Source organism: Cydia pomonella, chromosome 12 (genome assembly GCF_033807575.1).
Source record: "Cydia pomonella isolate Wapato2018A chromosome 12, ilCydPomo1, whole genome shotgun sequence".
Classification (NCBI taxonomy): Eukaryota; Metazoa; Arthropoda; class Insecta; order Lepidoptera; family Tortricidae; genus Cydia; species Cydia pomonella.
The window spans coordinates 20,557,385-20,575,641 of NC_084714.1; the positions used below are offsets into that span (position 1 = coordinate 20,557,385).

Genomic DNA, 18,257 nt, shown 5'->3' on the forward strand with positions numbered 1-18,257 from the left:
CGAAATGTACTTCATCCCAGCTCTTAGAGCGAGTTTCAATTTTATGACAATTTTACGTCTTTCGCATAGATGAGATTGCAAGACACTATATTATACGAGCGTTTCATACTTATAGTTTTACTTTTAGGTTAATGAAAGGCTGAACATACCACTGGCGATGGCGGTGCGTCCTTGTCTGAGGGCGTTAGTGTGACAGGGAGGCAACACATCGAACTGTTGTAAATTATTTGAGCACTATTCACTCAACTCAAAAAGAAGGTTCCAGTTCTTCTGTTTCTCTTGTGTATATAGGTTTTCTAATGATACAGGTGGCAAACGAGCTGACGAACCGCCTGATGGTAAGGGATTACCGTTGCCCATAGACACCTGTAACACCAGAGGGGTTGCAAGTGAATTGCCGGCTTATAAGATGGGAGTACGTTATATTCTTGAAGGTAGTCTCGGTCCAAAAATACCGCGGGCGACAGTTCATTCCACAGTTTAGCTGTGCGAGGCAGGAAGTTTCTGGAGAACAATTGAGGACTGCCAGCCATCTAAGTGGCTTGACTAAATAAACACAAATATTATAACATGAAAATTCCCAAATTCGAAAAAACAAGTGTAATTAAATATGTATAATGGCCTACTTGGCCCAGTACCCCTAGTGTAAGTTTATTCGATACCGTGACGTGACGTGACGTTTGCGTTAAGTCTCATTTTGTATGGGATTTTAAGTTTCCAAAACGTCTCGCTTGGCGCGCTGTTTCTAAATCCTTTACAAAATGGGACTTATCGCAAACGCGTACGTCACGTCACGCTATCGAATAAACTTACACTAGGGGTACTGACTGATATACTTAACGGACAGAAGTCTTACCGAAGTTTCTTTTCGCGTTTTTAGGGTTCCGTAGCCAAATGGCATAAAACGGAACCCTTATAGTTTCGCCATGTCCATCTGTCTGTCTGTCTGTCTGTCCGAGGCTTTGCTCCGTGGTCGTTAGTGCTATAAAGCTGAAAATTAGCATGGATATATAAATCAATAAACCCGACAAAGTCGTACAATAAAATCTAAAAAATTAATTTTTTTTAGGGTACCTCCCCTACACGTAAAGTGGGGGTGAATTTTTTTTTTCGCTTCAACCCTAGAGTGTGGGGTATCGTTGGAAAGGTCTTTCAAAACTAATAGGGGTTTTCAGGAAACATTTTTTGATAAAGTGAATATATTCGGAGATAATCGCTCCGAAAGAAAAAAAAAATGTGTCCCCCCCCCTCTAACTTTTGAACCATAGGTCCAAAAAATATGAAAAAAATTGTGGAAGTAGAGCTTAAGAAAGACATTAAATGAAAACTATAGCGGACATGATCAGTTTAGCTGTTTTTGAGTTATCGCAAAAAGTTTTCCCTTCATAGTAAAAAGACTTACTTTAATTAGGTACTGATTATGCAAATTTGCCTATTTGTTTGACTCGGGTGAAAGGTACCGTTTCATCCCTTGGTAAACAATTAACTATACTTTAAGCTCCAGTTTAGCTTATTGTGACGGAAGAGTAACTACGGAACCCTACACTGAGCGTGGCCCGACATGCTCTTGGCCGGTTTTTCTGATGCGATCAGACAGAATGAATCTTTTTGTCGCTGCATCTTTTTACTTTTTACTCTAAAATAGCTCAAGAGCACGCAGTAAAACGCCATTTTATGTCATTGTTGATAACAGTTTAGTAAGTTTGTGAATGAGTGCCAGGTAATTTAATGCTGGAAAAGTTTTGATTCGTTTTAAATCACTTTTAGAGTTGTGTTAGTAACGGCCCGATTAGAAGAATGATTAAAACACGTAACCTCCTGAGACCCAGAAGCAATTGTTTTGTTTTTGAATTTGGAATCCTTTGTTACACAATAAAAGTTCAAAATAGATTTTCGAATAAGTACAAAAATTTGTTCTCAGGGCCTTAGGAGGTTAAGATCTTGGGAAGATCTTTCAAATATCGATAACTAGACGACATGTCAAAATTGACGTTTATTTCGATTCAGCTGTGATCCCAATAAGATCTATCTACGATATTTCTAACGTCAAAGTGACATTAGTTGCCCGAAACAAGCTTTCTTTTGTCAATTATACGTCATACAAACGATATCTAAATAAAGATAAAGATAAATATAGTTTACAGTACATATGGTGCTACTTTACCGCACTAGTGCGAAAATTAGCATATTACGTTACTGTGTCGAACATTTAAACGGCCATATGTACTGTAAAACGTTGTACGATACATGTGCGAATAGGTAATCCGCAACTCGTGTCGATTTAAAGCACTCCCTTCGGTCGTGTTTTAATTTATCGCCACTCGTTTCGAATTTCCTATTTTTCGCACTTGTATCGTAATGTACTATTATTATTCAAGTAGGCATATTACAATGCGCTTATGAACGTCAAATAAAGCTACACCGGCTCTAAGGACGGCTTCAGTTACCAATCTCTCTACCGTAACTTACATTTATGTTTACATGATCTGTAAACGCAACGCAGACGCGAATCCAGACACAACATAATCATCTAGCGATCAGTGTTGCCAGATCTAGCAGAATTCCGGAGATTTACAGATTCTAGGGCTTCAGCACGGAAAAATTAAAATTAAGAAGTTTTTTTAGCAAACCTAACAGCTAACAAAACGCATAGTATGGGTACAGTCAAGGTATTAAATATTTCACGAACAAAGTGCCAAAAATATATATACACGTCCTTATTACCTATACATTAAGGTAGCGTGTACATATTTTTTGGCACATTATCCGGGTCTATATTTAATACCGTGACTGTACATAACTAAAATACGCGTAACGCCCATAAGCCAAGCTCACCCATGTCATGGAGCCTGCCGTCTACAACCTACCTGATCTGATACCATCACCAGCGCCCAAACTTGGCCACTTTTTAAATGTTGCCTCAAACGGTGGCTTATTGAGCATCCGTTCTACGATTATAACAAGTACTTAAATTTCCATGAAAGGATGTTAAGTAGGTAATGTATATTTGTATATTATAAAATTTATAAATATAATGATTTAACTCAGTACTCACCTACTGAAATAAGTTTGTATAATGTATGAGTAGGTGTGACACAACATTGTTAGCTTTATTTTAGAGCGCACTATTCGCCAACAACCTGTCCTCAGTTTGGCGAAAAAATAATATATGTACCACTTAAGTTTTCTCTTGAAATAAATAAATCAAATTAAATACATATACAAATACCTTTATTTCATTACTTTTTCCCATACACAACCAGAAAGAACATACAGTAACAAAAGTAGTGGGGATACGTTTAAGGGCATCTTTATCGTGTTCGGATTAGGAAAAAGTAAAAAAAAAAATGGAGGCGAAAAAAATTTTTTTTTTCTATGGCATGTCGTCTAGCCGGCCAACCCTCCATGCAAAGGCCAAAAATTTTTTTCATCTACTTCTTTCTTATTAGAATACGATACCGAATCCCCACTCTCATCTCCCAAGATGTAACAAAAATAGCACCTACAAGGTACAATACTGTTATAAGGGGAATGCGGTCTATCTGTGGATATCTATTGATACTTAATTAGGTACTTCCGTATAAAACTGTATTGTATTTTATTTTTCTTATTTAATGCATGTTAATTATAAGATGTAATGTTTTGAAAAGATGTGTCCCGCCGAGTTTCTTGCCGGTCCATATTGGGTTACCCTCCTCCAATTGAGGGGGGATTTAAATCTTCTCGGGTCAGAGGTGTAGTGTTAGAGCCGGTGTAGCTTTATCTGACGTTCATAAGCGCATTGTAATATGCCTACTTGAATAATAAACTATCTTTATTTTTATCTCTTTAAACTTACCATAGTTGCAGTGCTATAGCTGGATGGATTTAGAGTATACGTAGTTTTTACAGAATATTGCTCGACATGTTTCGTTATGGTCAAAGGGATACTTTTCTTTTCTTTAAGACAAAAGCTTAAGAGTTTTATTTCATTTCTTATTTCTGGTCTTATCTTATTTATTGTCACTACGCTAAATATTCAGACATGACAAAACTTAAGTATTTTATTTTTTACAGATCCTAAATGCGTTATCACATTTCACATCCGATATCGGATTCCGGATGATATTTGGAGATGAACAGCTGCTAGAAAACGTCTTATGACGGCTATGACACACCTAAGGTTGTCTGGAAGAGATCGGTGTTTAGTGTTACTTGGTTCTATTTTCCTTTAAAATGTATTTGTAGTTTTACATGTATGTAAAATGTATAATTGTTGATGCAATAAGGAATATTTACTTACTTACTTCTGCTTTAGTCAATAGTAGAGGAACGGTAATTCTGGCTACCGAAGCTTCTTGTAAAAAAACTATATATTTATACGAATTATATTTCTAACATGTTTATATGGCAACACAGATGACAACTAACACATATGTAGATGACATATCGTTCGATTTTAATGTAAGAAAGTCATTTTTAATGAAATTAGAACTTATGCGAGGCTTTTGGTTAATCTAACACCTACGTTTTGGACTAATTTAAATAAAAACTTAAGTTTATAACTTGGCAAACTATTATCACCACTACAGAATCGCGCGAAATTAAAAAAAAGCGCGGAAGTATAAGTAATGTAAACCTCAATTCATACTGTGAATTTTCCTCTTTTTAGTGAACCCATAAGAATTCTAATTGAAAGCCCAATATTCAACAGAATAGCGTAAAGATTTTCAAAATATTTACCTAGCAACACTGTGCACAACAAACACAGACGTAACGTGAGATAGCCACTTTTTGCCGCCATTTTTTCTCAAGTGATGTAACGCGGGTCGGCGACCGGACACCTGTTGCTTTTTTTTAAATTTCTCAAATCGCGATGGACACTGGTCTATTAAGCACTCAGTTTTTATAGGAGCTCTTTTGCTTATTGATTTATTAGGATTTGTGGGTGTGTTTGGATTAATGGTAAAAGTAATGGACATTTCTTAAGCCGCGTTTTCACTTAGTGCTCTGAGCAAACATTTTGTTTAGAGCAAATGTTTGCTCTTCCTCTCACTCTAATGTAACCAGTATTATGTACCATGGTTTCGCAATAAAGATTTCTATTCTATTCTATTCTTCCTATTTATTATTGGAGCAACTGATTCCATTCACCGAACAAACGAACGATTGTTCGCTCAGAACTGTTCAGTACCCCTAGTGTAAATGTAGTCGATAGCGAAACGTGACGTACGCGTTTGCGTTAAGTCTCATTTTGTATGGGTTTTTGAACAGCGCGCCAAGCGGGACGTTTTGGAAAGTCAAAAATCTCATACAAAATGACACTTAACGCAAACGCGTACGTCACGTTTCGCTGTCGAAAATATTTACACTAGGGGTACAGAGCACCAAGTGAAAACGCGGCTTTACCTATACGTTTTGAGTGTGTAAAGTGTATTATTAGTGATGTACTTAAGTACTTGTGTTTATGGAAACTAAAAAGTTCTTAACTGGAACTGGTTTTTTGACTATTTTTATCTTAAACTTGTATAAATAAACTATTTAACCAAAGTTTTCGCTTATAAGATGCCTTTTTGGGTCAATAACTTTTTTAGTAGAGTCCGACCAAGTTAAGTTGGCACCGATTTTGACAGCACAGAGAGTGCAAGTGTTATTTCAAACGTCTAACTTCTATGGAATTATGACTATTACTTAACACTTGCACAGATTGGGCTATCAAAATCGCTGCCAACCTAACTTGGTCTGACTCTAAGTTAAGGTTATGCGTCTTTTCAGTGGAAAACTGGAGATAATAAAATAAACGGTCTTTAAAGCCTAATTTTCTTAGTTTATCCTTAGGTATAGACATTTTTTTAAATCTACTTCATAGTTTTCATACAAGCTTCATACAATTTTTGTAATATTCAGAGAAAAAAACGACCGTTTTTCGAACGTTTTTCACCCTTTTAACGAATTTTCCCGAACTTAAGACCGTTAAGACGAGATAATTATTTAAAAAAAAGTTCCCGTTGTCAGGAGGAATAAACTAGAATCAGACCAAGCTAAGTTGGCAGCGATTTTGATAGCCCATCATGTGCAAGTATTAAACAAAAGTCATTTCATAGAAGTTTGACGTTTAAAATAACACTTGCCCTGTCTGTGCTGTCAAAATCGCTGGCAACTTATCTTGGTCTGGCTCTAACTACCTAAGTCTTGCGAAAGCGTTGAGTTAATAAGTTCTTGACCAAAGCTTGAAACGGGTTAAGAAATTTTTTGTCTATTATTGTATTTTTTTTTCTTAATTTTCTTTTAGACTAGGTCACTGTCATGGCAATAGAGAAGACCTTGACGGGCCCTTGAATCGTAAATTCCGAATTTTCATTCAGACGTACTCACTTGAACAGAACATAGGGAGGGAGTGTCATTAAACATCATATTTGATCAAAATTTGACATTAACGATGACATCCCCACACTTTGCCCTTGAAAATTTCATGCAGTTGGGTTGGTCCGGTCCGACTCTACAGAATGTTTATTTGGTCACTTGCAATAATTTACGGGATGAATATATAGGTCATGCTGAGCAACTTTTACTATTGGACCAACCCCGAAATCACGAAAATAATAGGGTTGTTTCCAATTTTTTGGAACGCTTGTATTACGTTCTATATTAACTAAAAGTTGCCCTAAAATTCAACTTTTATACTAAAAAACGGCTTTAAATATGTTAAATCAACAAAATATATTTTGACATATGCTTTCGCGCCCAAAACGCTCTTTGAAAATCTTGTGACGTCACAGTTTACGGTTTGACACATAACTACATACACACGTAGAAGATACGAACTGTCACCTGACATTTGTCATTTGTTGTTTATCGCCTAACTGTCAACAGTGTCAATCCGAGAGTTGTGACGTCATCAGAATCTTCAATGACGTTTCGAGCTTGGTCACGTGACGTGTGCCAAAAGATATTTTAAATTCAATATTTACAAAAATATGGTCATTACAGGTCCCCTAAAAGTAGTTTAACATGTTCTTATAATCCAAAAGAATTTATTGGGATACAATTCTGCCCTAAGTTTTGTAGATGGAAACAACCCTATTGGCTGTTTCATACATTTGGGCTGTCTGATCTTGAAATTTTCCATGAGGGGATTATTTTTTTCGCGATTTTAGATTTGGTCCCATAGTAAAAGTTGCTCAGTATGACCTATAGTATATATTTACCCCGTAAATTATTGCAGGTGACCAAATAAACACCCTGCATTGTGACCATATTATTATATCTATATAAACTACTGCCCTAGTATGCAATATAAACAGATACGAAATTTTACGACCACAGCACAATTAACTTTATCTTAAAAGTAATTGAAACTCCTATGATGTGAAGCCGCTTCAGCACAGACAAAAGAAACAAAAAATCGCAGCAACGAAAGAGAGGGAATTATTAAAAACAATGTGTTAGACAAGGATGGAGTCTGTCTCGGTTTGGTCCTAGAGCAGACTGGGAACAGTTTGAGTCGTTACGACTTTTTAAGTGGCCATTATGGGGATGTAAGACGAAACTTAATATCTTTGTCTTAACAGCGTGAGAGCGTTCAGGGGCCGATTCGACTAGTTTCGGTAAAATTGTGATGTCATATAAACCACACTTAAGGGCCTGTTTCACAATGTCTAATTAACAAATCAATTAACTGCCAGATAAAACTTCCTGCACAACTTAGCACTTTATGTACCAGTTAAGCTTATTTGAAGATTGTGAAACGCCAACGATGACTTTATTCGTCAGATAAGTGGTAAATAGCATTGGCATTGTGAAACAGATCCTAACACTAACGGCCCGATTCGAAGATTGAGATACGATAACGATAAGTTCTGCTGTGGTAGCATGGTTCTATTTTTATCACTTGTCACTATGCCCGTCACTTTACGTATAACGTGACAGGCATGGTGACAAATGATAAAGAGCCGACCATGTTAGCCCTACTGGTTTAGATAAGTTCTCATTTAGATATCGTTTGTATGTCGTTTAATTGACAGAAGCAGCTCGATTCGGGCAACGAATGTCACTTTGACGTTAGAAATATCGTAGATAGATCTTATTGGGATCACAGCGGAATCGAAATAAACGTCAATTTTGAAATGTCGTTTAGTTATCGATCTTTTAAAGATCTTTCCAAGATCTTAAACGTGTCTTAATCATTCTTCGGATCGGGCCGTAACTTAATAATTATTTTTTAACTGACTACACTGGCTTGTCCTTTAAAAGCTTGGGGTACTTCTATTTTTTTTTTGTTTAATAAAGCGTCACTTGCAAAAAATATATGTATCAGTGTTATAGCGCGATCGTTTAATATCTGAGTCTTTTTGATATCAGAAATTAAGGCATAAATATCATTAGTAGTACTCCGCAGCTAATTTTGCCTGAGTCCCCGGCAAGCTCAGCCGAATTTCACCTTCCCATACAAATGGAATTTCGTTCTCATTTTAAAACTATGCGTTGGATTATAAGGCAAGATCCCTCGGAACCGCCAAAATACCATCTTCGGCCAGAAGTCCGCGCTCACGATGGTTTCCAGCAGTGGCTGCGGCACGCTTACCACGAAGTCCTCGAACGAGCTGAAGTGCACATAATACATAGGGTGTAAGAATTTTTTTGCTGTTACTAACAAAATTTATGGATCCTATCGGTCTGAAATAAATGTTTTTTTTTTTTTTTTTTAATACTTACCCTATATGGCGGTATATAAATGGTGTCCCTCCACCTCAATGTTTTGGACCCGGGTACATCCTTAAACTACGTCCAAAAGAGAGGGCATTGTGAATGTCATCTCGCTTTGTGTGGTAGGGCACAGCACAGCGGATGTCATTCCAGATCTAGAGCAGAGCCCAACTGGGGAAGTAGGTACCTCCACCTTACAGACAACCGCAGCCAAATAACACTAGACCCTACTCATAGTGTTGTGTTGTTGCCAGAGCTCAACGAGGGTGCGAAGTGTTAGGGTCGGCAACGCGCATGTAACTTCTATGGAGTTGCAGGCGTACATAGGCTACAGAGACTGCTTACCGTCAGGCGGGCCGTATGCTTATTTGCCACCGACGTACTATAACAAAAAATGTATAACTTTTACTGAATAAATGATATATATCAATATACACTTAAACACCGTTTATTATTCATATACGAGTATATGAAGTAATTCACTGACATAAGAACACGCCACTCTGCCCTATTCTGCGCCACTTCTGGCTTCTGGCAACAGGCGAGTTAAACACTCCAGTGGTATCTGGGACTTGGACTCTGGTCCAGGTCCTGACGGTTGATCTGGGTTTGGGTATGTATAATATATCAAATATTTTTGTTTTCAGGTCCATCGAGGTGTGGCTCAAAACGGGGCGACGGCATAGCGAAATACTAGAAGAACAGAAGCAACGCGAAGGCTGCCTCCGACGGCCCGGCGCTACAGTCGTGCTGTGGCTTAAATGTGAACAGGTATGCAAAAACTCAAAATATTTTTATTGAAGAAAAAAGCGGCCAAGTGCGAGTCGGACTCGCCCATGAAGGGTTCCGTACCATTCATGACGTATTAAAAAAACTACTTACTAGATCTGGTTCAAACCAATTTTCGTTGGAAGTTTGCATGGTAATGTATATCATATATTTTTTTTAGATTTTTCATTCCGTTATTTTAGAAGTTACAGGGGGGGGGGGGACACACTTTTTTTCACTTTGGAAGTGTCTCTCGCGCAAACTATTCAGTTTAGAAAAAAATGATATTAGAAACCTCAATATCATTTTTAAAGACCTATCCATAGATACCCCACACGTATGGGTTTGATGAAAAAAGATTTTTTGAGTTTCAGTTCTAAGTATGGGGAACCCCCAAAATTTATTGTTTTTTTTTTCTATTTTTGTGTAAACATCTTAATGCGGTTCATAGAATACATCTACTTACCAAGTTTGAACAGTATAGCTCTTATAGTTTCGGAAAAAAGTGGCTGTGACATAATCGGACAGACAGACGGACATGACGAATCTATAAGGGTTCCGTGTTTTGCCATTTGGCTACGGAACCCTAAAAATGGGTTACTCACGTATTTTACAAGCTTTTATTTGGTTTCACCTGTCCCGTTGTCTGTCTGTCGGTCAGTAATCAAATCTTGCAAGTTAAATTTCACACACTTCCCGGTTTTCGAAGAAGATGAAAATTTGCATACGTAAGTGGAGTGACAATGCAATATTATGGTACCATCAAGCTGATCTGATGATGGAGACAGAAGGTGACCATAGCGCGGCGGCGCGGTGCGTCGGCCCAGGCCATTTGCGTTCGCAACGAGATCGCTCACGTAGAACACTTCCATAGGTATGATTGATTCACCCGCGCCGCGCCACGCCGCTTCGCGTTCGCGAGTTATTCGCTCACGTAAGGCACTGCGGTAGCCGTAACGAAATTTTGGGAACGGAATGAGAAAGAAATTATCTGTGTCTGACCGTTTTGATTATTGCGTTTATTGTTGCCGATTTTGTATGCTAGGCGTTTGTTTAGCGCCGTTTTTAGCGCTCTATAAAGTAATCTAGTTCTTATAAAAACAAGAATATCTAAATAGGGAATAGTTTGTGCGTAATAGGGAATAGATAAGCCTTAAAGGTCAACGATCAATATTTCAAGAAGCGATTTTAGCCAAGCGGTAAAAGCGTGCGACTTTCAATCCGGAGGCCGCCGATTCAATTCAAACCCAACCTGCCTACGCTTATTCTTGGGATTATTTGCCAATCGGACCCCAGGTTCCCATGAGCCGTAGCAAAAAGCTGGGACAACGCGAGGAAGACGATCATTATTTTAAATTCCATAGACAAAAATTATGGGTTATCCTCAGAGAGACGCTTTGAGGATGACTCGCGCCAGAACGATCCGGGTCTAGGCCGAAGCGTGGCTGTGTTTTGAAAACGAAATATCGGCTGCCTACCCGTCGTCGTTTGCAGGAAACGAAACGTCAGGCTATCATTTCCGTTTATGTATGTATGTACCTATATGTATGTCAACATAAACAGGTTAACATAAAAGAGACAAATCAAAACAAACAAAAAAATTTCATGCTAGCGTTTTGTTTTGTTTTCTGCAAACGATTCTCATCTTAGCTTGGCCCCTGGGCCCCGACCCGGATCGCTCTAGCGTGAATCATCTTTTAGCATTTGATATACGGCGACAGCATTTCGCAATTAGCCTGCTGGCTTACCTTATTTATGTTCAATGTTCACTAGACATTGTATTACTAGTACCTTTACTTGTACAGGGTGCTTGGGCGAAACCGGTATATTCCCCTTTGTGTGCCCGGCGGGGGGCACACACCGCGAAACCGCGACCAAATGATGTGCGATATTCAAAAAAATTAATATTAGACAAATAAATAGACTTAGTAAATAAGTAACGAACCAACTTACACTATTACTCATTACAGTGCCGCACAATTTTATCATCGAACTTGGTCAGACGCACAGCCAAAAAATTACGTCCCGATATTTTCGTATGTCAATTGTCAATACAATAAAAAAACAACCTTAAAAGTTAAAATCCTTTGTCCCGCGCACCCTGTACTACATTACCACCCCTGCGCGGCAGATGGGCGCGCACCTGCCAATCTCGGCGCGCGCGCAGGTGCTAGTGTTTACGTTTTTTACCGAGGACACATACGGGTGGCGAGGCCCTTAATTACGACAACGGGTTGTGGAGGTTAATCTGGTTGTAAGCTGTTTAGGGGTCCGTGTAGATGTGGGTGTGAATGTATCCAGGAAGCTTAGCTAAGAGGATTGTCACTTAGGTAAAGCGATATAGTATGGAAGGTAGAGTTAAGGAATACAATCTCCATAGGCAGAACTTATGCAAAAGTGTCCAGTAGTCAGCTATAAATAATAGTTCCAAATCTCTCCAGAGTAGCGCTAGAGTAGCTAAGAACCTAGGCGTTATTGACGGAGTGAAGTGCGCTGTCTATGCTTTGATTTTCTTTTCAAGTATTCTAGGTACTGTAGCGCCACCTATTTAAGGTGTTTTGACGACACTTTTTGGTACATGGAGATTCCATTCCTTATCTCCACCTTCCGTACGATATACGAACCTTGAAGACAAGCGTAAATACTCCCATCCTAGAGGCGACAAGTCAGACACAATTGGTTGCATTGTTTTATCACAGACTTCCTATGGCCAGCTCTGTGTCCATCATTAGATCTGCTCGATGGTACCATAATATTGCATTGTCGACTTACACAAGAGAAGTGGGTCTAATGTAACTTGCAAGATTTGACCCGAACATACAAACATACGTATAGACGTACGTACAAACATTGCAAGTTAAATACTTAAAATAAGTCCCATAAATATTTTCGAATAAGTGAAGTAGGGAATTGATAAGCTTAACACATAAAAATGAAAATCATTTATTTCGGACCACTGAAATCCATAAAAGATTTATCAAACATTTAGTGCACGCAGGAACTTAAAATTAAAACTATGTTAGAAACAATTGCCTAACTTACTAGATCGTTTACATTTCATATGAAAGTAAGGAACGATGCAGGTTCGACCAGTGCTACTTATAACGACTAACGACAACCAGCTTACCCGCTATCGCGCTATCACACTCAGCAGTGGCAGCATGGTTCCAATTTTATCACCTGTCACTATACCCGTCACTATCGCACTTACATACTTGTCAGAACGTGACAGGCATGGTGACAAATGATAAAGAGCCGACCATCTTAGCCCTACAGGATACTGTTGCTACTGTCAAGGACTATGCGACGCGACGCTAAAAAAGTTGTTTAAAGGATTAAAAAAAATTTGCGAAATTTTATGTATCTAAATATGCATTAGTTTACGTGCTATTTACGTATGTTTGATATATATAATAAGGAAACTATAGGTCTATATTCTGTTGATTTATCGACTGTTGTTATTTATAATGTTAATGATTGACTGTTTGTTTCTCAATAAATGATTAAAAACCGCCGAGTCACTGAGTTTCAATGAAGAAATATGTAAAATATGTCAATGAAAATATAATATGACTTTCTACAACAGAGCTTTGAGCACCTGGAATGTATATTAATAGAAATAGGTATAATTGTAAAAAGCTAACGATAATGCGAATAGCTTTAATTTGCATAAGTACTAAAAATAATTGCTTTGACTGAACAATTAAAACCCTAGAATACCGTTTACATTACCAACAAGAATCTTAATGGCACGGGGCAAAAGAAATGCTAATGTACAGAAAACCTGTTCCGTGGGTTAATGAGAACTGAAAATTGATGTCAAATATGATAAAAAGTTAAATATTAAACTAGTGGTTCGGTGAGCTGTGGACCTCGCGAAAACCTTCATAGGCTTTAAAAAAATACTTACTTCGTTGAATCATTATAACAGTGCCAGTGCACTGGTCAATTTTTACCATTCAAAATGTTTGTTTTTTTAACGAGCATAAAGTGTGTCCTTAGCCATTGGACAAAGCCGAAAGGTACATATGCATTAGGGTATTTAGAACCAGTGTACAAAGTATCATAACAGCCGGTGTAGCGGTTTCAAAGAAATTAACAAATTACCAATTTTTACTTTGGAGCAGCCTGTATGTGTTAGTTAGCTCCTATCCTCAAAGAATAGTATGGAACCTTCTTCAACCTTTTTGATTATCTTTTTTATTTATGACACTAAATAAGCTTCTGACTTTTGAAAAATGTCACCATTATCAAATATTTCGAACAAATTGTCAAAGACACTGCCAAAGATTAACACAGTGTGTTTCTTTTTGTTGTCGATTATTGCAAATAACTTTTGTTAGAAAAAAATATTTTTTTATCTTTTGGGCTAATTAAAAAAATATATAATATAACGTCAGAGCATTTCTGAGAAGTAGCCCTACGTGGGATTTCAGGGTTTGTCCAATGGCTAAGGTCACCAATAAAGTGTCCCACTGCTGGGCAAAGGCCTCCCCCCTAGACTTCCAATCTTCCCGATGAACTGCAGCGTCCGTCCAGTTGCTGAGAAATGAGTCCAGGTCGTCCCGCCATCTCCTCTTAGGAGGACTATGCCGGCGTTTACGTTGTGGCACCAACTCCGTGGCTAGTTTAGCCCACCTCTGTTGGTGCATACGTCGTACATGGCCTGCCCAGTCCCACTACCATTCAAAATATTTTCCATCAAACGAAACGACATAAATATTATTAATTCCACGAGAATCGTTTAAGAAATGCGAGCTGCAGAGGAGAAGATCCGGACATAAGGAAGCATTTTGCTCAAGCTAAAATGGAGAATTTCGCTAACACTCCCAATAAGTAGAAAGCAAACAAAAATAAACTTAACATTTACAATAACAACTTTGCATTTGAGATTCCGTGGTAACGAAAACATATGCAACTCCTTAATAACACTATTAATAGATAAAAACCACCTGTTAAAAGTTAGCATTTAATGGGCTCCATGCAAAATCGATATGCGATGACATCGCTATTCCTATCCAAAACGCTATAAGTCTCATAGATACTACGCGTACATTAATCCTGTTTTACAGTAAGGCATTATGCATTGGGGTATTCGCCACATTGGTGCCCATTACAGCGGAAACATACAAATAAACATACAATTATAATGAAGAAGGTAACATCTGCGTAGAAGAGGAACAAGTGTGTAAGGTGTATCTTGAGGACAAGAAGGGTTCCGTAATAAGAAATGTTTTGGACTTAAATTATGGCTTGTGTTGTGGGTACTCAGACAACAATATATATAATATACAAATACTTAAATACATAAAAAACATCCATGACTCAGGAACAAATATCTGTGCTCATCACACAAATAAATGCCCTTACCGGGATTCGAACGCAGGACCATCGGCGTTATAGGCAGGGTCACTACCCACTAAGCCAGATCGGTCGTCATTATTTTATACCACGTCGGTGGCAAACAAGCATACGGCCCGCCTGATGATAAGCGCGCACCTATGGACGCCTGTAACACCAGATATATTACATGCGCGTTGCCGACCCTTTAAAAACCTGTACACTCCTTTTTTGAAGAACCCCATACTGTAGAGCCCCTCGGGAAAACCTCGGCAGGCAGCTCATTCCACAGCCGAAGCGTCCGCGGGAGGAAATTCCTCTTCAACCACACAGTACGCGACCATTTAGGTTCTAGGGTCATTATGGTTTCTTGATACTGGAATGCATGCTCACGGAACCCTATAATGGGCACCTACTCGCGTGATAGGCCGTATAATCGATCGGGCAGCACCAAACATCTGTCCGCATGTTCGCGTTCACTTTTTACACACCATTTGTATGTATCTTGTATGGAACCTTCGAGTTTTTATCGGAAGAAAGCCGTTCGACGGGCTGTACAAATATCATTTTAATTAATTTTGACAGCTCATAGACGTCAGAATGGTGTCAATTTTTAATGGGGTTACACCTGCTTTACTTAAGTACTTAAAGTTTTAAATTTTCAAAGAGTTTTTTGTTTGCAATAACTTTGTGGTATTTTCCACAAGCCAACATTTTTTCGTTTTAGTGATAAAGGAAAAACGTTGGGGATTGAGTTGGAAAACAATGGTAATATACTTGACTGGGGATATGGGGCTGCGATCCACGCACCGGGTCGTATCTGGTGCAGGGGATTTAGTTGGCTATACACAGCGTGGAAACGCAGCTAGTGTGATGGGAACCTTTGGGCCGGATGCGATTCGGGGCGGTCCTTTAAAATTACTTATAATAAGGTAGAAGTACTAGTGCTCGACGCTGCACTAGTACTCGACATGGGCACTTTACGTCAAAGTGACAAGGATTAAGTTCGAATACAGAAAAATCTTCGTTGTTCAAATGTAACCTATATTTCCATGAAATAAAGTGCCCATGTCGGTGACTAGTGCAGCGTCGAGCACTAGTACTTCTACCTTAATTAACATAAGAGAAAATGACGAAGTCTGTTGCGGATAGCTTTATTGTTTGTGTGTAACGACGAAGCCTGTTGCTGATTTATGGTTGTACCCTCCTGACGAATATACTGATTTATACTTGACTTTGACTGGTTGACGCCACTGGCTGTTAGAATCTCATACGTGTCTGTGAATCTCGCACTTTTGTGGACTTCTTTTTTTTTATACTACGTCGGTGGCAAACAAGCATACGGCCCGCCTAATGGTAAGCAGTCTCCGTAGCCTATGTACGCTTGCAACTCCATAGGAGTTACATGCGCGTTACCGACCCTAAATCCCCCCCCCCCCTCGTTGAGCTGTAGCAACCTTACTCACCGGATGTGAAATAAAACGAAGTACAGGTTCATGAGTTAAAATACTATTTACCCGTGATTTTACCCTTTACGGGATTCGAGCTAGGGACTCCTAGCTACGTAGATGCAGGTACAATCAGGCTTAAACCTATACCAATTTATGGCCCTTATTCATAAATCAACCTTTACAAATAAATTCCCTTACCGGGATTCGAACCCGGGACCTCCTGCTTCAAAGGATGTATCTCTACCGAATAGGCTAGGAAGCCGTTAACCATATACCGTATTTCACTCTAACTAGGTATAGCTAGAAACTGAATAGGTAGTTCTAATTTAAAGTATTACACCAAACAGCAATAAGAAATATAATGGCTCCTCTACACGATGGCCCAGCCCTGGACCAGCGAGATGGCCCTGCGATAGTTATGGCTCCTCTACACGATAGCCCAGCGCTGAACCAGCGAGATGGCCATGCTATGATTGAGAGCATGCTCTATGGAATAGGACACGTGTAGATGCTTATGGCTCCTCTACACGATGGCCCAGTGTAGGCCAGTTCAAGGGACGCGTTTATGCTTTAGAGGGAGCAAGTGATATTGCTATCTCATTTCACCGCATAGCTGCGTCCCTTAGACTGGCCTACGCTAGGTCATCGTGTAGAGCGGACGAAAAACCGATACCGTGGCCATCCCATCTCGATCCCGCCGCGCCATCCATAACCCATCAGACACCACTACCCTCTTTACACGCTGGCCCATTAGTCATCTTAGTGGGCCAGTATAATGGCCCATCGTGTAGAGGAGCCAAGACAATAGTTTATTTTCTATGGAAAAGTCTCATGACTTTCGACTATAAACATAATTGTTTATACATTAACTTTTTCTATTTCGCAATAAAGATTAAATCAATGAATAAATAAACATCGTCATTACTAAAACACCTGTCTTAATTACGTCGGGAATATCGTATTTGTAGGTACCTAATTATTTCTAGCAATTTTTTTAAAGTCTAAGCTTACATTTATAACATCATAATTTCTTTTCCTGGCTTATAAACCTAAGCTGGAAATAGGTACTATTTACTGTGAATAATAAGGAATATGTGGAGCCCTGGTGTTGGTGGATGTGTCAGATCCTACAAAAACGGAACCTTAATTAGTACCAACGATACGTTCACGAAGAGTCGCCTTTATGTAGGTACATGAATTAATTAATCTGCTGAACCGATTTACATGGATTTTGGTATCGAGATTTGAATCCCGAAAGACATTACATAATTTGTGTAAAAAGGGGAATGGACTTTAGTATGAAAACGGGACATGGAAGTACAGCCAGCATCAATAGTAGCGGATGAAACAACGCGCCAAAAGTATCTGATATTCTGAATAACTTTTCCAAATTAAGATAATTCTCTAAAATTTACTTTCAAAAGTATATCTTTTACAGTCTAAATTGTTGTACATATAGAAACATCAACTTTTGTTAAGCTGTTACAGAATGGTAAATACTTTTGAAACCTTGTTTGCTCCGCTACTTTTGATGCTGACTGTACTAATTTAACGCAAACAAGAATAATGGCATAAGGACTATAAGGCTTTGTTACTCAAAAGTACATTATCTATTAATCTTGGCCCTTTTGATGATATGTCGTATCTAATTTTGTCATTAGCCATTAACTTTACTAATTTAGATTAAAAGACCGTAAGTGTGGTTGGATTAATTTAACTGTTGGCACAGCCCTAGCGTGTTTCACAGCCGCTACAGCAGGTGCGCTGCGCACGCGACGCCACACGCAGGGTTGTCACTCGCTCGGTTTATGGCTGTATTGAAAATGAACAAATTATATTCGTATTCATAGTTTTTGCTCTCAGTGTCGTACTATGCTAATGAAATTATAATATTTGAAATGATTATTTCATTTCGACTCGCGCACGAACCATTATCTAAAAATCACTTTTTTGTATGGGAGCCCCCTTAATTATTTATTTTATTCTGTTATTAGTATTTGTTGTTATAGAGCG

At 38.6% G+C, this 18,257-nt stretch overlaps 1 protein-coding gene across 1 annotated transcript in view; it reads left to right on the forward strand.

The window, feature by feature from the left end:
* Nucleotides 1–18,257, forward strand: part of LOC133523818 (tRNA dimethylallyltransferase) — a 368,157-nt gene that overhangs the window by 306,222 nt on the left and 43,678 nt on the right. Inside the window, exon 4 of the mRNA XM_061859562.1 lies at nucleotides 9,333–9,456. Coding sequence (XP_061715546.1) covers nucleotides 9,333–9,456 — 124 coding nt within the window. The remainder of the gene's footprint in view (nucleotides 1–9,332; nucleotides 9,457–18,257) is intronic.